The sequence below is a fragment of the Papio anubis genome, chromosome 20, assembly GCF_008728515.1.
Source record: "Papio anubis isolate 15944 chromosome 20, Panubis1.0, whole genome shotgun sequence".
NCBI classification, from domain to species: domain Eukaryota; kingdom Metazoa; phylum Chordata; class Mammalia; order Primates; family Cercopithecidae; genus Papio; species Papio anubis.
Genome location: NC_044995.1, coordinates 2,081,212 through 2,101,228, shown reverse-complemented (window position 1 = coordinate 2,101,228; position 20,017 = coordinate 2,081,212). Strand labels below are relative to the sequence as shown.

Sequence of the window (20,017 nt, the reverse complement as noted above, 5' to 3'; positions counted from 1 at the left end):
AGCTGGCAAACCAAACCAAATTTAATAAACGTAATGAAGAGTTTACATTGCGTTATATGGGAGGAGATCATATTCTCTTGTTATGGGGGAATCATATTGTCTTGTGGGCTTGAAAAATGTCACACAAAGGAAATAAGAATCACATACATTTACAGACAGGCCTGACCAACATGATGAAACCCCGTCTCTACTGAAAATACAAAATTAGCCGGGCATGGTGGCAGGCCCTTGTAATCCCAGCTACTTGGGAGGCTGAGGCAGGAGAAACACTTGAATCCAGAAGGCAGAGGTTGCAGCGAGCCGAGATTGCACCACTGCACTCCAGCCTGAGAGACAGAGTGAGACTCTGTCTCAAAGAAACAAAAACAAAACAAAACAAGAAAAGAATCACATAAATTTAAACCCTAAATGCAAGGAAATAGGTTAGGTAGGACGTTAGGACCGAGGGGTCACCCTAATTAGGAACAGAAACGTATGATCCAAGAATAGAGAGATTTCTTTCCAACTGAAACAAGATTTCTGCAGGAATGAGGCCATCTTTCAGGCCCACCCACTCACCCTGGGGAAAGGTTTTTAGCTTAGAGTTTGAAGAGAAAAATGAATCATTTGGACATTGTTTCTCTTTTTCCCTCCCCTTGGCTAGAGCTGATATTTCCATTAAAATGCTCCACGTCCATCCCACCCTACTTCGTCTACTTGCTTTTTTTTTTTTCCCCCTAGCACCATTTATATAGATATTCCTTTTTTTTTTTTTTGAGACAGAGCCTCACTCTCACTTTGTCACCTAGGCTGGAGTGCAATGGCATGATCTCGGCTCACTGCAACCTCCGCCTCCCAGGTTCAAATAATTCTCCTGCCTCAGCCTCCTGAGTAGCTGGGGTTACAGGCACGTGCCACTACACCTGGCTAATTTTTGTATTTTCAGTAGAGACTTGGTTTCACCATGTCAGCCAGGCTGGTCTTGAACTCCTGACGTCAGGTGATCCGCCTCCCTCAGCCTCCCAGAGTGGTGGGATTACAGGTGTGAGCCACCGAGCCCAGCCATAGGCATTCTTTATCTGACCACAAAAGTGATGTATGATTACTGTAGAAGAACTTGATAAATACGGGGGGAAATCACCCATCATTTTGCTGCACATACATCATTACCATTTCACCGTAGAACGTTTTGCTTATTAAAGTTAGAATATTGGAGTTCGAGGCTACAGTGAGCCATGATTGCACACTGCACTCCAGCCTGCATGACAGAGTAAGACACTGACTCGCACACACACAAAAAAGAATGTCATATCAGAAGTCAGACTCCCTGGGTGTCAACACTTCCTGGTGGTGTGGCTTTGGACAAGTAATTAACTTCTCTGTGCCTCAGTTTCCTCATCTATAAAATGGTCATTGTTAGACTAGCACCAAACTCATAAGGCGGTGAGGATTAAAGGAGTTAATTAGAGTAAAGGTCTTAGAACAGCGCATCACAAGTACCCAATAAATGTGAGCTATAATTATCATCCATGTGAGGATGCTGTAAGGATGAAATGAGTTCATTCATATAAAGTGTTTGGAACAGCCTCCTATAAAATGGGACACCTCGTTGGCTCTCTGTAAAGATTTACTATTAAAATTAAGGAAAATGTTTTAATTGGGGGATGCAAGCATTTCATAGCCTTATTTCATATCGTTACAAACTTAAACTAAGGCTAGATACTAAAAATATGTCTGTTCATTCAAAGCACATAAAAATATGCTCAACATCATTCATCATCAGAGATATGATTAAAACCATGATGAGCTGCCAGCCCCATTGGCCTCCTTGCTTTCTTTTAAACACAGCAACTCAGGCCGGACACGGTGGCTCATGCCTGTAATCCCAGCACTTTGGGAGGCTGAGGCAGGAGGATCACTTGAGGTCAGGAGTTCGAGACCAGCCTGGCCAACATGATGAAACACCATCTCTACTAAAAACACAAAACTTAGCTGGGCATGGTGGCACGCGCCTATTAATTCCAGCTACTCAGGACGCTGAGGCAGGATAATGGCTAGAACCTGGGAGGCAGAGGTTGCAGTGAGCCAAGATCACACCACTGCACTCTAGCCTGGCGACAGAGCAAGACTCCATCTCAAAACAAAACAAAACAAAAAACAAGAGAAAAGATAGAGAAGAACCTGAATGTCCAATAACGGGACTGATTTCAAATATGGTTGATTCATACAGTGTAATACTACACAATTGTAATTTAAAAAAAAAAAAAAAAAGGCATGAGGAAGGTCTCAATGTGCTGATAAAGATGTCCAAACTACAATGTTAAGTGGAAAAAGCAACGTAAGGATCATTATGTATAGGATGCTACTATTTGTGTAGAAAGTAAGGAAAAAATGCATATATTCATATATACTTTACATGCATCAAAAATACCTGGAAGTAGCGGGGTGCGGTGGCTCACACCTGTAATCCCAGCACTTTGCAAAGGAGGCCGAGGCAGGCAAATCACTTGCGGTCAGGAGTTCAAGACCAGCCTGGCCAACATGGCGAAACCTGATCTCTACTAAAAATACACACAAAAGGACCAGGCATGGTGGCTCACGCCTATAATCCCAGCACTTTGGGAGGCCGAGGTGGGTGGGATCACTTGAGATAAGGAGTTCAAGACCAGCCTGACCAACATGGTGAAACACTAAAAATACAATACTAAAATACAAAAATTAGCCAGGCATGGTGGCGTGTGCCTGTAATCCCAACTACCTGGGAGGCTGAGGCAGGAGAATCGATAGAACCCAGGAGGTGGAGGTTGCAGTGAGCCAAGATTACACCATTGCATTCCTGCCTGGGGGACAGGGAGAGACTCCGTCTCAACAAAACAAAACAAAACAAAAACAAAAACAAAAATACACACAAAAAAATCAACCGGACGTGGTGGTGGATGCCGGTAATCCTAGCTCTTCAGGAGGCTGAGGCAGGAAAATCGCTTGGACCTGGGAGGTGGAGGTTGCAGTGAGCCAAGATCGCACCACTGCACTCCAGCCTGGATGTCAGAGCGAGACTCCATCTCAAAAAAAAAAGAAAAGAAACAACACCTACCCGGTAACAGCATCTCCACCAATCACACCAACTCTGGTTTTGAGCCTCTGAAATCAATAAACTCTGCTTTCAAGCAGCTTATGTGAGCTTCTCTTTTTGCCCAAAAAAAACCTCCCTTTGTCCCCGCTCCTCAGACGCATCTGTGGCTTGCCATAGTCCTGCATCCTGGATTACAATCCTTTGTGCTTGCTCCTGAATACATTCCTGCTATCAGAAGATATGTTTCTCTGATGTCTTTTTCTCAGGTTGACACAATAGATAGCTTATTTCTTTACCCCGTTTATTGTCCATGTCTTCTCAATAGACCATCAGCTCTGTGGGTGGGGACTTTCTATCTGTTCTGCTCCCTGGTGTGCCCCCAGCTTCTAGAATAGGGCTGTACTGTGTTGAATTGCATTCAATTGTGTCTCTCAAAGTTCATGTCCACTCAGAACCTCAGTGAAGATGAGATCATGCTGCATTGGGTTGGGCTGTAGATCCAATGACTGAGAAAAGGTACAACCAGTTGCGGTGGGTCACACCTGTAATCTCAGCACTTTGGGAGGCTGAGACGGGCGAATCACCTGAGGTCAGGAGTTTGAGGCCAGTCCGGCCAACATGGTGAAACTCCATCTCTACTAAAAATACAAAAAATTAGCCAGGCGTGGTGGCACAAGTCTGAAGTCCCAGCTACTCAAGAGGCTGAGGTCGGAGAATCACCCGAACCTGGGAGGCAGATGTTGCAGTGAGCTGAGATTGTGCCACTGCACTGCAGCCTGGGCAACAGAGTGAGGCTCTGTCTCAAAAGATAATAATAAATACTAATACAGACACCTATGCAGACACTTACATAGGTTGTTGGGAGTATTTTATTTTTTATCAAATAAAGGGTGAAAGGGTCACCACACCCGGCCGAAATCCTCGCTCTTTAACAACCCAATCATCTCGTGCACCACGGTGGTTATGTCGCTTTACATTTTGTGTGTACTAAAGCCATCATTTGCTAAATGGCACTGATTAAATTATACCACCGTTCAGTGGTGTCACTGAAATGCTTTGACACATCTTCATTTTTTAATGAACCAGGAGACTTTTCTAAAAAGCAGACTGGGCCAGGCGCGGGAGCTCACGCCTGTAATCCCAGCACTTTGGGAGGCCGAGGCGGGCGGATCACGAGGTCAGGAGATCAAGACCGTCCTGGCTCACACGGTGAAACCCCGTCTCTACTGAAAAAAAAATACAAAAAATTAGCCGGGCGAGGTGGCGGGCGCCTGTAGTCCCAGCTACTTGGGAGGCAGGAAAATGGCGTGAACCTGGGAGATGGAGCTTGCAGTGAGCTGAGATCGCTCCAGTGCCCTCCAGCCTGGGTGACAGAGCGAGATTCTGTCTCAAAAAAAAAAAAAAAAAAGCAGACGTGATTGTGAATTATCTGAGGGAACAGGGATCCTCTGTACAGAGAGAAGGCTACGAGCCCACAAGGGAAAACGTTCTCTGTGAAAACTAAGATGGAAGGGTTTCAGGCAGCACCTCTTTGTGGTCATGGAACCGAGGGAACAAAGACTGAATAAGAGTTTCTTCCCCTTCTTCACCGCCTTCCTCTGCCCAGATCTGAAATCCTACCTGTGTTTTCCTCTTAGAACCAACAAGGGATTAAAGAGACACAGGCTTGAATTCCAGCTGTGCCCACTACCAGGCATGAGTTTGGGCAGATGGTGTAGGGAGCTCCCCCAAGACCACCCAAGATTCACAGAACTCAGAAAAGCAGCTGTGCTCACAGTTACAGTCTATTACAGGGAAGAGTAGAGAAGGGAAGAGACGTATAGGGCAGGATCCAGGAGAGATCCGGCGCGAGCTTCCAGTTGTCTTTTTTCAGTGGAGTTGTGTGGACAGTGCTTACGTCTCCCAGCAATGACGTGTAACAACACACTTGGGCTATTGCCAGTCAGGGAGGCTCACCCAAGCCTTGGCTTTTATTGGGGGTAGATCACATAGGCATGGAATACCTGGGGGCTGACCTTAGGTATGCAGTCTCCAGCCCCTCTGGAGGTCACACTGACATCACATGGCCCAAGGCACCCAGGCAAACAAAAACAGGCATTCAGCATAAATAAAATCATTCGGACAGGTGTGGTGGTTTACATCTGTAATCCCAGCAATTGGGGAGGACAAGGCAGGATCATCTGAGGTCAAGAGTTCAGGACCAGCCTGACTAACATGGCAAAACCCTGTCTCTACTAAAAATACAAAACCTAGCCGGGCATGGTGGTGGGTGCCTATAATCCCAGCTACTTGGGAGGCTGAGGCAGGAGAATCGCTTGAACCCGGCAGGTGAAGTTTGCAGTGAACTGAGATCACGCCATTGCACTCCAGCCTGGGCAACAAAGCGAGACTCCGTCTCTAAATAAATAAATAAATAAGTAACATTAGCCCAAACTACCTGGTGTGGCCCAAGGTCCCAGGTAAAGATATTCTTATCAGGCAGGATATTCTAGAGGTTAGAATATCCTGGATCTGGGCAAAGGGTTAGTATCCCTCCACCCCCACTTTTTTTTTTTGAACTGTGCAGGGTTTGATCAGTCCAAGCCCTTTTTTTTTTTTTTTTTTTTTTTGAGATGGAGTCTCGCTCTGTTGCTCAGGTTGGAGAGTGCAGTGGTGCAATCTTGGCTCACTGCAACCTCTGCCTCCCAGATTCAAGCAATTCTCCACCCTCAGCCTCCCAAGTAGCTGGGACTACAGACTTGTGCCACCACGCCCGGCTAATTTTTTGTATTTTTTTTTTTAGCAGAGATGGGGTTTCACCGTGTTAGCCAGGGTGGTCTCTATCTCCTGACCTCATGATCTGCCCGCTTCGGCCTCCCAAAGTGCTGGGATTAAAGGCGTCAGCCGCCACGTCTGGTCCCAGATCTTCTGAGTGAAGCCTTGACTGCACAGGTGATACGGCTTGCATTTGTGTTCCCTTCCAGATCTCATGTCGAATTGTAATCTCCAGTGTTAGAAGAGGAGCCTGGTGGGAGGTGATGAGATCATGGGGGAGGATTTCCCCCTTGCTGTTCTCCTGATAACGAGTGAGTTCTCATGAATCTGGTTGTTAAAAAGTGTGTAGCACCTCCCTCCCCTCCCCCTGTTAAGCCCATATAGGACGTGCCTGCTTCCCCTTGCCTTCCTCCGTGATTGTAAGTTTCCTGAGGCCTCCCCAGCATGCTTCCCATGCAGCCTTGCAGAACCATGAGCCAATTAAAGCTCTCTTCTTTATAAATGACCCAATCTCAGGTAGTTCTTTACAGCAGTGCGAGAATGGACTAATACAGCAGGGAACATCTCTGGAGCCGTCTGTGGGGGAGGCTCTGGGTGCCAGGCTGAGTGTGGGAGGACTGCTTCCCATAGACCAAGGAGGCCTCATCTTGCTGGGGATCTGCAAGGTGGGAGGATATGGGAGAAGCGGAGATGGTGAGAGACATTAGGAGAGGTTCAGACAGCTGGGACAGGGGAGCCCTGTCTCAAGGGCTCAGTTAGGAGGCATGCTATGGCCTTTTCCAATAAATCCTGCAGGAAACCAGCTGAATGTATCTCTCTGTCTCTTGGTCCTGGAACCAGGGTGACTTGGGTAGGAAGGAAGACAGTGGGGGTAGGGCTGGGCCCTGAATGACGGAACCAAATCAGATTCCAAGTGAGGGGTGTGGATTTAATTCATATCTGCCCACCCCGTGAGAGGACTGTTCTCTCTCCCTCAGTGACACACACACACGCACAAGCCATGGCCCGTACAAGGGCTCACAGATGCACATACAGACACAGACATGCACACACATTATGGCCAGAGACTCCTCCCCATCAATTACAAACATACACGTGCTGGCATGCCACAGACACGTACATTCACAGAGTCACAGATACACAGACACACAGCAGCACACAGAAAAGTTTTCACAGGCCGGGCACCAAGGCTCATGCCTGTAATCCCAGCACTTTGGGAGGCCGAGGCGGGTGGATCACCTGAGGTCAGGAGTTCGAGACCAGTCTAGCCAACATGGCAAAACTCTGTCTCTACTAAAAATACAAAACTTAGCCAGGCGTGGTGGTGGGCGCTTGTAATCCCAGCCACTCAGGAGGCTGAGGTAGGAGAATTGCTTGAACCTGGGAGGCAGAGGTTGCAGTGAGCTGAGATTGCACCATTGCACTCCAACCTGGGCGACAAGAGCAAAATTCTGTCTCAAAAAAAGTGTCCACAAACTCCTAAACCCACAATTTTAAACACCATGCTCCAAGACTCATCAGTCTAGATGCACACATGCGTACAAGCCTATGTACAAACACAGATCAATACAGACACCCACGCTGTGTGCAGACATATACACCTACTCATGCACACACACATTCACTCACACAGACACAGACACCCATATACACCCTAATGGCCGAGGGGCAAGCACACAACTGTGTGCACACTGGGACTCTCAGACATGGATTCACACACACACCCCTAAGTGTACACACACACATACTCTCAGAGACACGCGTGTCAATCACACACAAGGTTTTGATCCTCCCACCCCCTCTGAGTATTCCCGACACTTTGGGCAAATCTGTCTCCCACTAGAGCCTCTGTTTCCCCCTTGAGTGGACATAACATTTTCTGCACTCCATTCCCAGCATCTTCAGTGTGACATCCAGCAAGGCCCCAGGGGTGCAAGGAGCTCTTGGGTAACTTGAGGTGAGATGGTAACAGAGGCGCCAATATTTTCAAATCAAGGGCATTTCAAATGGAGTCTGCAGGGCCAGTTCCCCCGAGGTAGCCAGTTGATGCCTCTGGGGTATGGTTTCAAATGCCCCGGAAAACCAGAGACTTGACTCCAGGTCAGCCTTCATCTGGACCAGTCCAGCCACCCCTCACTGTCACTAAAGAGAAAAATGAGAGGCCACAGGTGATTCCAGAACACAGACATGAAGGGGAGAGATGCTACCCTGAGATAGGGATGGGGGGTGCTTTCTGGCTCTTCCTCCCAGGCTCACAGGGTGTGACAAGAGAAGAGGAAATGTGTTAGAGATGGGAGGACGGGTTTGGAGCCTCGCTGCCTGACTCCCCCAGCACTGCCCCTTGCAAGCTGTGTGACTTTGGGCTGATTACTTGACCTCTCAGTGCCTCCACATCCTCATGGGAAATGGGGATCATAGCAGAACTTTCCTCCCAGCACTGCCCAGGGGACTGAAGAGGGTGTGATGTGTTTGTGAGGTCATCTCGTCTTATTTTTGCTACGTATCAGCGGCGGCCAGCTCTTCACGGCACACCTCAGCCCTGACAGGGACCCCAGGGCAGCGGTCCCCACCCCGGCTGCCCCTGGAAAGACCCAGAGCCCATGTCCAGCCTGCACACGGGAGCCGCTCTCGGAATCTCTGAATGGTGCAGGGCACGGCTGGGGCAGCAACAGTCCCTAAAGCTTCCCGGGTGATTCTAATGGGCAGCCGGGACTGATAACCGCGACCCTAGGGGTCCTAGAGACCATCAAACCCCACAGCCGTGGTTCTCAAACTGGTCCCGCATCGCAGGCACCTAGGGGTCCTTTGAAAATGCAGCTTGCTGGGCCCCACCCCCAAAGGGGTTCTGTAGGTCTAGGGTGGGCCCGAGAAAGTGTATCTAGTTCCCAGGAGACGTTGACGCAGCTGGACCAGGACCTGACTTTGAGAACCGCTGTCCTGCAGGAAAGTCCGCTTTCCCCAGCCTGGCGTTCAAAGACCAGGGAGACCTGTCCCTTTAAGGTGCTGTGCCAGTGGCCAGAGCACCCCGAGCGCTGGGGAAGCGCCATGGCCCGCACGATTTTAAACGGCGGAACTGGGGTGCCCCCTGGTGGAATCAGCGGGCACCGCAACTCGCGCGGATTCTTCGCCCGCTCTGGAGTCGTAGGTTGTGGGGGCAACCGGAAGGGTCGTCGTCTGCGGCCCCTCTTCCCTCCTGGCAGTTCTAGGACGTGGCCACATTCCCAGGAGTCTGGGGATCGCTCATCTCCCGCTTAAGCAGGCGGAGGGGCCAAGACACGTTCAGCCTCTAGAGGAAATGATCTTGACCCCAGGATGCTTCGCGGTGGGATGGGGCGGGGGGAGGGGAAAAAGGGAAGGAGTGAGGGAGGGTCTGGGGTCTGGACCCCAGGATACCTTGGCCTCACCCTCGGGGGGGGGACCATTCTGTCCCTCCCCTGGGATCGGGAGGGCCGATTTTTCGAGGGGGCCGTAGAGTAAGACAAACGTGGGTTGGAGCTCCCTTCCTTGCCTCTCTGAGCCTTGGTTTCTCTATCTGGGAAATGGGGGTGAAAACCTGCCTTCATCCTCTTCCCTCCTTCATCCTGCCCTCCTCTCTACAGAGCCAAATAAAGACGCACAGACATATACATTCGAATGTGTCCACCCCCAGATCCAGATCCACACAGACACACACACAGACACACACTCACACACACAGACACAGACACACACACACACAAAACCTCAGCCTGCCAGTCACCCGGTCAGCTGAAATCACCCTCCTGAAAACTCTTCACCCACTTCCTGCCATCCCCACTACCCTGAGCCGGTCCAGCCTTAGGCCTGTCCGCCAGGTTCCTGCCCCAGCCTCCTCCTGCTCCAGCCTTGCACCCTGCGCACGGCAGACCTAAAGCACAAACCTCTCCCTCTCCTGCTCAAATCCCTTCCATGGCTCCCCAGCGCTTAACGAGACCCTAAGGCCCTGCCAGTCTGCACGCCCTACTCCAGCGACCTCTTCATGCTCATTTGCTGCCTCAGGTGGAAAATCCAGCCAGACAGCACCACCATGGGGGCAGGCGGACTTCTTTGGCGTCACTGCCTCCGCTCCACGGGAGGGGCAGTAATTACACGCTAATAACCCCCTATAGTCATATCCTTGGCCTGGGGTTTTTGCCCTGGCTCTTCCTACACCTGGGTCATGCACTTCCCCCAGGCAACCGCGGCCGCACCTCCTTCGGGTCTTTGCACCTCCTCCGTCTCTACAAAAAAACACAAAAAGTAGCGAGGCTTGGTGGCGCGTGCCTGTGGTCCCAGCTACTCCAGAGGGAGGCTGAAGTGGGAGGATCGCTTGAGCCCAGCAGTTCGAGGCTGCAGTGAGTCGTGATCGCGCCACACTTGTCATCTTCTCAGTGAGGGCTTCCCAGGCCGCCCCTTTTATGACGACTGTAAACCCTCTCCTGTCCCGGTCCTCCTCGGGCCCCTGCTTGCCGGACTTTTGTTTCAGGTCTCATCCCCTAATGCATGGATTTCGTCCTCATCTAGGGAGCGTAACCCCAACATCCCCACCGCATGCTCCCTGCGGGAGGGTCCTGTTTCCTACACCTAGAACAGGGCCTGGGACGCACCTGCCCTGGATAAATCTCATGGACTGCGCGGATGGCGCTGCGGGCTCCTCCCGGACTGTCGCCTTCTCTCCCAGGAGGGGGCAGCCGCGCTCCGCTCTACCCGCCGCCAGAGGCTCCACGAGCGGGACAGACCGGCTGCTGATGCCTGTGCTGGTCTCTGTGCGCCGGGACCCTTCCCTGCCGGACCTCAAGGCCTTTACGCAGCTGCTGCTTCGACCGCAAACGCTCCTCCCCATCCCCTCGGGAACACTCCCTCCAGGAATGAGGGAATGAAAACAATATTTCTTTCCAGCACATTCCCCACCAGGCGTGTCTGGGGTCTGACTCCCCCAGTCCACGTGGTTCATTCCGACCGTCAGTCATTCAACAAGGAACAGCAGCCGCCTCGTGCCAGGCACGGTGCTGGGGCTGTGGACACGAACGGGACAGGCCAAGACACACTTTCTCCCTACGGAGCTGGCCCTGAGCCGCTCTGTGGCGCCTCTCCCCGCCACGCCCACCTGCCCCCATGCCGCATAGGTCCCCACAGTCACAGCTCAAGGTCCTCTGCAGGGGCTGCGAGACCACGGGGCGCTGGGGGCAGTTGGAAAGCAGGAGGAAAGGGACGCCATTTGGGGTAATGTTAGGGCTGCAGTGGCCCTAACCAGACTCTGACCAGCAGCATTTCCCACGTGGCTACTCCAGCCCTCGGGAGGGAGCAGCTCCCTGCATTGCTAATATTGGGACAAACCGACCTCCCTGTTTTTGCACTTCCTGATTGCAATACCCCAGTCACCAATTTCCTCTATTAACCTCCCTGACAAGTACAGTCGGCGCGCTACTGAGAAACAAATGAGTGTGCCGGGGGCAGTCACAGCTCTGAAAAATAAAGGGAGGAAGTGCAGAAAGGGTTACTTTTTTTTTTTTTTTTTTTGAGACGGAGTCTTGCTCTGTCACCCAGGCTGGAGCATAGCAGCCCAATCTCGGCTCACTGCAACTTCTGCCTCCCGGGTTCAAGCGATTCTTCTGCCTCAGCCTCCCAAGTAGCTGGGATTACAGGTGTGTACCACCACATCAGACTAATTTTTGTATTTTTAGTAGAGACAAGGTTTCACCATCTTGGCCAGGCTGGTCTTGAATTCCTGACCTCATGATCCACCCGCCTCGGCCTCCCAAAGTGCTGGGATTACGGGCGTGAGCCACCGTGCCTGGCCTGCCAGAAAGAGTTACATTTTTATAGGTGGTCAGGGAAGCCCTCCCTGGGAATGTGACATTTGAAGAAAGGTCTGAATGTCTCGAAGGTGGGAGCCACGCCTATAGCCCGAGGAAAGGCACTCCAGGCTGCAGGAAGAGCAGTGCAAAGGCCCTGAGGCAGGAATATGCCTGGTGTGCCCTGGAGACCTGGGTGGCTGAAGCCACAGGAGACACAGAGAGGGCAGGGGGAAACGAGGCAGAGGGTGAGATGGGGGTAGAGTGTGTAGACCTGAGCTGTGCAGGAGAGCTGCGTGCAATGGTGGCAATGTCCCGCACCAGCGCTGTACAATGTGGTAGCCACTGGCCACGTGTGGCTCTTGAGCACTTGTGACGTGGCTGGGAAGACTGAGGACATGCATGTGTAATTTTATTTAATCTTAATTACATTTAAATCCAATTTGTCCCGTGTGATTACCTAGTTGAACAAAGCATGGTTTTTTTTTGTTTTTTTGTTTTTTGAAATGGAGTCTCGCTCTGTTGCCCAGGCTGGAGTGCAGCGGCCGGATCTCAGCTCACTGCAAGCTCCGCCTCCCGGGTTTATGCCATTCTTGCGCCTCAGCCTCCCGAGTAGCTGGGACTACAGGTGCCCGCCACCTCGCCCGGCTAGATTTTTGTATTTTTTAGTAGAGACGGGGTTTCATCGTGTTAGCCAGGATGGTCTCAATCTCCTGACCTCGTGATCCGCCTGTCTCGGCCTCCCAAAGTGCTGGGATTACAGGTTTGAGCCACCACGCCCGGCTCAAAGCATGTTGTTGAACAGACCCCAGTTGAACAGACCCCCAGGTGTGACTTCTGAGAGGACTCCTCTGGCAGCCATGTGTGGTGGGGGGGGACACGGGATGGAGGGAGGCAGAAAACTCAGGTAGGATGGAAGGCTGAGGCTGAGGTCCAGGGCGCAGGCTAGGGGTGGAGGCTGGGGGGTGGGTACATGCAGCTGTGGCCTCGCAGAGTGTATCTGGGTGGAAGCTATGGTGGCGATTGGCTGGGCAGGGTCTCCATGGATGTCCAGGGGCTTCTGAGCTGAGGCTGAGGCCTGAGGCTGGAAGTGGGGAGGTGTCAAGGGTGGGAGTGGAAGCTGGCTCAGATCTGCAAGGGGTGAAATGCTGCTGCTGGGTAGGGAGAGTCAGGCAGGGAGCCTGAAGCAGCAAAGGACAGTGTATGTAAACTAGTGACAGGACAGTTCCCAGGCGTTCTGGGCAAACCACAGTCAAGACCGTGGACATCTGTGGCCCACGCTCCCACGTTCCCCCTGTCCCATCGCCCAGAGCACAGAGAGAGCACAGTGCTGAATTTCACTTTACTGGATGATCCAGGTGACACAGTGCACAGGGACAGAAGTTTAGGACCGCTACGGGAGAAGCACACCTGGGGCCCTCTCCACCCACAGGCAACACCACAGGCTGCTGTGCCCAGCTCTAGGCGCACCTGGCCTGGTCCTCAGTGGGTGGGTCGCCATCCAGGAACAGCCTCCAAGCAGGGAGGAGCACCCACGCCCTGCAGCAGGTCTCAGACAGCATCTGCATCTGGGTGTCCCTGACATGGGACTGGGACAGTCTGGTCCGGGCTCTGAGGTCACACCCAGGCCCCCCATTCCTTCCCAGGGACAAGCAGGGCAGGGCCCCCTGGCACGATGGGCTCCTCACTGCCAAGGGATAGAAATTGGGACGAGGAAACACACACATTACCCTAGGGACAAGAAGGCATGAACGAATGTGGGGTCCCGTGGAGACTGATATTTAGGGAAAAATCAAGCTCAGCAGGGGTTGGGGGAGCTGAAGCATACGGTACAGGACAGCACGGCGCGGACTCACACACAACTCAAGCTTGCTTGGGACAGCAGGTGGTGAAGCCTCACAGTACTGGCCGCCTACTCTGGAAGCTCTGGGGAAGGGCTGGGGTTTCCTCCCCAGGTCATTTCATTCCCTGTAAGGAGGGACACGTGGGTGGCTTCTGCACTGCCCAGGCGAGCCTCTGTCTCTCACAGTGCCCTTCAGAGGCCCCTCTGGCTTTAATTCACTCAGGGGGTGAACCCAGGCATTTTCAAGGCCTTTAGTAAGTGCTGCAAGGCCAGTGCTGAGCGATGGGCCAGCTCCAGAGGATAGAGAGGACCAGGGTAGCCACAACCTATGGGAGGGGGCAAGGGCCCACGCAGCCCAGAAGAGCCAAAACTCTGGATTTTATGTGAATTACCCCAAATGGAACACCTCCACAAATAATTAGAATGTTGGGAAACACTGCAGTTTGAGTGACAAATTCAACTTGTGGTCGGGGCAGGTGGCCTTGGCCTGGAGCTGGTTCCTGTGTGTCAGGGGCTTCCCGGTGGGCAGGGCTGGCATGGTCTTCCCTCTGCTCTTCCTCCTCCCACTCCTCCTCCTCCTTCCCTTCCCCCACCGTTCCTCTCCCCTTTCCTCCTCCTCCCCTTCCCAACCGCCTTCTGTCTCTCAGCCTGTCCTTTCTGGAATCATCTCTTTCCCTGGCTGGGAGCTGGGGCCTCCCCTCGCTGAGAGTTGTGCCCTGGCACGCGCTGCGCAGCTGGTGACCGAGCCTCCACCACAGACCCAGGGCAGAGTCAGACTGGGGTAGGGGCGACAGCGGCCGACAGTCCCTGCCAGGCGCAGGCCCCGAGAGCGCCACGAAGAGCCCTGCTCGCCTCTGCAGGTGCCTGGCGTCCACACACACACCCTGCGGGGGCGACCCGGGCCCCCCAACCCTGGTCCACTCAGCGCGTCCCCATCTCGGCCCTGGGCTGCTGCCTCAGGCGCCCACTTCTCCTTCCTCCTCCCATTCGGGCTTCCTCCGTCGGGATCGCTGGCGCTCCGAGCCCACTAGGGCCCGAGAGGGAAACGTGACGCCGGCAAAACGCGGCCCGGGCATGCAGTGAAGCGAGGAGATCGCGTCTGCGGAGGGCAGGAAAAGGGAAGGGGAGGGCGGGGGCCACACTCGGGCAGGCGCCCTGCGGGGCCTGCTCGCAGCCTGGGCGGCTTCCTGGGGGGCCACTAGCGGCATTTGGGGGGCAGCCTCCGGCCCCGACGGGCCTTCTTCCCGCGTGCGGCCTTGGATCCAGTGGGCGCCTGGCCCTTGCCCTCGCCTGCCCTGGCATTGGCCCCGGCGCCCGCGCTCCCCTTCTTCTTCCGGCTTCCCGCGGCGTCGTCCTGGGCCGAGCCCCGGCTCCCGGCTTTCTTCTCGGGAGTGACGCCCCGGCCTCGGCCTCGGCCGCCCCCGCGGGTTTTGCGGGCCCCGGACGCGGTGGGGGGCGCGCCGGCCGGAGTCAGGCCCCTGGGGGCGGTGCGCGCCCTCTTGGCCCGGGGCTTCCTGGACGCCCTGTCCTCGGGCTCCGACGCCTCGCTCTCGGTGTCCTCCGACTCCTCCTCGGACTGTTCGTCCGAAGCCTCCTCTGACCCCTCGTTGGACCCCATGTTCTCCCGGGCGGCCAGGAGCGCCAATACCTCCCCCAGTTTGCCTTTGGGGTATTTGTACTTCCCGCCTTCCCAGGCGTTTTCTTTTTCCTCCTTCATCACCTCCGCCATGTCCTGGGCAGCCAGGAGCGCCACCAGCTCCAGAAGGCCCCCCTCGTCCTCACCGTGCTCGCTCCAGCCCCCGAAGAGGCCACACCCAGCCTTCTTCGCCTGGGGAGGGAGATCTGGCTGCGCCAAGGTGGAAATGCACTCCCGGAGGTCCCCGTCGTCCCCGGCCTTGCGCAGGACCACGGCGTCCACCTCGCGGCCCGCCTCCTCCACCTTCACGCGGGTCCCGTTAGTGTCTTTGGACATAACGGACAAGACCTGTCGGAGGGCGTCTCGCTTGTCTTTCTCGTCGCTCCAGCCTAGAGACTCGATGACAGAAGCGATTTTCAACATCTCCTCCCGGGCCCAGGGGTCCGACGGGTCGGTATAGGCCACAATGGCCACGAACTCAGGATTATCCAACCCCTCTGTTTCTTGGTCCTCACTTTCCTGCGAGTCGCTCTCCGAAGCGTCGCTGTCCACCGGCTCCTCGTCCGGGGTGTCTCTCACAGCCAGCAGGGCCACTAAGTCGGGGACGCCATTTTTGTCTTCTTTGGTGTTCAAGCGGATGGATTCGGCCCCAGCTGGCTCCTTCTCTGCCTCTTCTTTCTTCGCTTTGTCGGTGACAGTGACCAGAGCCAAGAACTCGCGGGGACCATCTTCCTCCTCCGAGCTGCAGGGCGCCCACTGCCTAACCAGCTCCCTGGCAGCCGCCTGGAGCGTGGCGTACAGCGCACTCTGGTCCTCGTCTCCGCTCAGGTCCCCCTGGTCGATCTCCTCGATCACGATGCCCAGGCTCTCATCGGAAGAGTCCTCAGCCTCACTCCTCGCGGAAGCAGACGGCCGCCCTCCTCGGCTTCTCTTCTTGCCCTTCTGGGTCAACCTGTTGCGTCTGGTTCTGTTTCTACGACCCCGACGGCCCCTCCTTGCGTTCCTGGCTGCCCCAAGAGGCGAGCCAGCCTGCCCTGTCACCTCCCCAGAATCCTGGGCCTGGGTCTCCGAAGCTGGAGGGGTGGGCGCCTCCCCGGGGGCCCCAGCCTCCGCGGCCTGCGTGGGTCCGTCATCCAGCAGCAGGCGTCTCATCTGCCTCAGGACCCTCGTGTCCTGCGCACGGTCCTTCCACAGAACCCTCCAGACCCCGTCCTTGCCTGGGATCTCCCTGGGAATGGCAGCGTGACTGACGTCCTCCACAAACTCCACCAGGGCGGCCTGGGCCTTCTCGTTCATCAAGCCCTTCATGTGTCGCAACCTGAACGTGCCCAGGGGCAGGAGGGTCGGCTGCAGGACGGCTTCAACGTCTGCCTGCTCCAGGCCCTCCGGGATGCCGGTGACCAGCAGGGCCCTATGCGCGTCCACGTCCAGGCTCCGGCACCAGTCCTGCAAAATGCTCATGGCCATGGTGCAGCCCCCTCGGCGCTGATCTTGGAGCAGCAGGGAGCCCGAGATAGGGTGGGCTGCAGCGCACGGTGTCAATGCAACCCTGGCAAGCCACCCGCAGGGCTTAGAGTCCCGGTTCCGGTGAATGTGGCAAGGCTGGAGTGGGGCTCGGGCCTCGGGGGTTCTAGCTACCTGCTGGCCGGCTGGACGCAGTGACCCTGCCCCGGGACCCCTCTCCAGAGCTGTCTGAGGATCCGTAGGGAGCTTACGTGTCTGCTTTCCAGGGCAGCTCCCTCCCTCTCTGACAGAGGCCTGAGTGACTCGGCACCGCGACCAGGTGCAGGGGGGCGGCGCCGAGTGCACCTGGAGGGGCGTGGGAGGTGGGAGCCGCCGCTTGCCTGGCGCTCGCGCGGCGTCTGAGCGCGCACCCTGGGCCTGAATCTCAGCAGTTCCGCTGCGACGCGGCTGCTCCGGCCTGCGCCTGCGCAGACGAAGCCGCACGCCCTCCCCTGTCCCCCGCCCAACCGTCTCCATGGCAACGGTGCAGCCTTGAGCTGGGGTCTGCGTCGCTGTGGCCTGAGACGCTTCTCTTAAAGGTCCCAATGAGAAGGACTTGGGGCCTGGAAGCACCACTTTCATTAACCAGCAAAAAACGCCGAAACCACAGAGGGCCAGAAATCATTCGAGGAGACCCGACCTCATTCAGGGGATATGAAGCCTCCTTCCAGGGGGTACAGGCTTCACTGGGGGTTACAATTCCCCCTTCCAGTGGCCAGGTGGAATTCAGGATTATATAGGCCTAAATCAAGGGGCACTGGCCTTGTAGCGTGGGACCACGACTTAGGATACTGGCCTCATTCACAGTATACCGGTCTCAGTACCAAATGGGGGGCCCAGGCGCCATCTGTGAGCAAGACACCATTCAGGATATATGGGCCTCACTTGCAGGGTACAGGCCCCACTCAATGGCACCCGCCCTCACTCCCACACACGTTCCTGTATTCTGAACTATGCATGCACAATAAATCCTGTGGTTTTGCACACACTTTGAGCATATGCATGATTGTTAGACCTGCCATGAATTTTGCAAGAAAGCATTTCCCGTGACAGGGACAGCAGACTGGGGCCTGTGAACGTCAGTCATAGCTACTGTAAACATGCATTTGCTTCTCTGTCCCTTGTTGGCTATGAGGCTGTCCCCTACTCTATATGAATCTGGCTCTGTAGCCCAGCTGGTAGGTTTATATCTCAACCATCGTCCCTACCTCAAAGGGTTTTTTTGTTTTGTTTTTGTGGTGTTTTGTTTTGTTTTGTTTTGTTTTTGAGATGGAGTCTTGCTCTATCATCCAGGCTGGAGTGCAATGGCACAATCATGGTTCACTTCAACTTCCACCTCCCAGGTTCAAGCGATTCTCCTGCCTCTGCCTCCTAAGTAGCAAGGATGACAGGCCTCCCAAGTAGCTGGGATTACAAGCATACACCATCACATCTGGCAAATGTTTGTATTTTTTGTAGAGATAAGTTTTCACCATGTTGTCCAGGCTGGTCTCAAACTCCTAACCTCAAGTGATCCGCCCACCTCAGCCTCTGAAAGTGCTGGGATTACAGGATTACATGGTGAGCCACCATGCCTGGCCTCAAAGGGTTCTCATGAGGATTAAAGGGAATAATCCAGGAAAGCATTTGGAAGAGAGGCTGGCCCACAGCTAGTGCTCCATGAAAGATGGCTAAGACAAGTATTTACTGAGAATTTACCATTATAAAAGCATCTGTTCTGTTGGTTTGTTTTTGAGACGGAGTCTTGCTCTGTCGACCAGGCTGGAGTGCAATGGAGCAATCTCAGCTCACTGCAACCTCCACCACCCGGGTTCAAGTCATTCTCCTGCCTCAGCCTCCCAAGTAGCTGGGACTACAGGCATGTACCATCATGCCCGGCTAGTTTTGTTTTTTGTTTGTTTGTTTGTTTTGAGACAGAGTCTCGCACTGTCACCCAGGCTGGAGTGCAGTGGCATGATCTTGGCTCACTGCAATCTCCGCCTCCTGGCTTCAAGCCATTCTCCAGCCTCAGCTGGGATTACAGGTGACCACCACCACGCCCAGCTAATTTTTTGTATTTTTGGTAGAGACAGGGTTTCGCTATGTTGGGCAAGCTGGTCTCAAACTCCTGACCTTGTAATCCGCCCACCTCAGCCTCCCACAGTGCTGGGATTACAGGTGTGAGTCACTGCGCTCAGCCTAGTTTTGTATTTTTAGTAGACAGGTTTTCACCATGTTGGCCAGGCTGGTCTCGAACTCCTGACCTCAGGTGATCCGCCAGCATCGGCCTCCCAAAGCACTGGGATTACAGGCATGAGCCACCGTGCTCAGCCCAAAGCATCTGTTAATAAACAAATAAATAGGAAACCAAAACACCTCGTTTTTTTTTTTTTTTTTTTTTTTTTGCCACCAGACCCACCCCCCTACTGTTGTGTTTGGATTTTTTTACGTTTAAGGACAGTTTAATTGCAAGGTTACCATGGCAACTGGGCAAACTGCTTACTCACTCCCATTTTCCACCACTTGTTCCTCCTCTGATCTTCCTGATCCACAGATGGATGTGATGTGACTGTTGTCTCCGGAGCAGCATTGTTCAGCAGGAATGGAAAGCCAGCCCCAAATTCGAACTGCATGAGTAATGTTAAAATTTCTAATTGCAGCCAGCCAGCACTGACCTCAGGTGATCCACCCACCTCAGCCTCCCAAAGTGCTGGGATTACAGGCGTGGGCCATCATGCCCAGCCCAAAATGTCATTTTTGACATGTGAATCTCCAATCTAGGCTGGGCACGGTAGCGCACGCCTGTAATCCCGGCTACTTGGGAGGCTGAGGCAGGAGAATCACATGAACCTGGGAGGCAGAGGTTGCAGTGAGCTGAGATTGTGCCACTGCGCTCCAGCCCTGGGAGACAGAGGGAGACGCTGTCTCAAAAAAAAAAAAAAAAAAAAAAAAAAAATTCGAGTTGCTTTTTCTACATCTATTGATAAGAAAGAAAGAAAGAAAGAAAAAGAAAGAAAGAAAGAAAGAAAGAAAGAAAGAGAAAGAGAGAAAGAAAGAAAAACAGTTTCCTAGGGGGCTATCTTCAATAAATAAAAAAGAAGCAAGAAAAGTGAATTTTAAGAATGGATTTTGGCTGGGCGCAGTGGCTCACTCCTGTAATCCCAGCACTTTGGGAAGCCGAGGCAGGTGGATCTCTTGAGCCCAGGAGTTTGAGACCAGCCTGGCCAACATGGCAAAACCTCATCTCTACAAAAATACAAAACTTAGCCAGGAAGGCCGGGCGCGGTGGCTCAAGCCTGTAATCCCAGCACTTTGGGAGGCCGGGAGGCGGTGGATCACGAAGAGTCAGGAGATTGAGACCATCCTGGCTAACATGGTGGGAAACCCAGATCTCTACTAAAAAATAAAAAACTAGCCCGGAGGTGGTGAGCCTGTAGTGCACCAGCTACTCGGGAGGC

The 20,017-nt window shown here is 53.9% G+C and overlaps 1 protein-coding gene and 1 pseudogene across 2 annotated transcripts; both read right to left on the bottom strand.

The window, feature by feature from the left end:
• Nucleotides 1-12,921: 12,921 nt before the first annotated feature.
• Nucleotides 12,922-14,630, bottom strand: LOC103880134 (annotated as a pseudogene). The gene has a single exon (XR_641022.4). The product of XR_641022.4 is annotated as an uncharacterized LOC103880134 (transcript).
• PNMA8B (PNMA family member 8B) lies at nt 12,926-17,873 on the bottom strand. The gene has a single exon (XM_003915756.4). It carries the CDS (start codon nt 17,160-17,162, stop codon nt 14,640-14,642), a length of 2,523 nt encoding a protein of 840 aa, XP_003915805.2. The 5' UTR covers nt 17,163-17,873; the 3' UTR covers nt 12,926-14,639.
• Nucleotides 17,874-20,017: the final 2,144 nt, after the last annotated feature.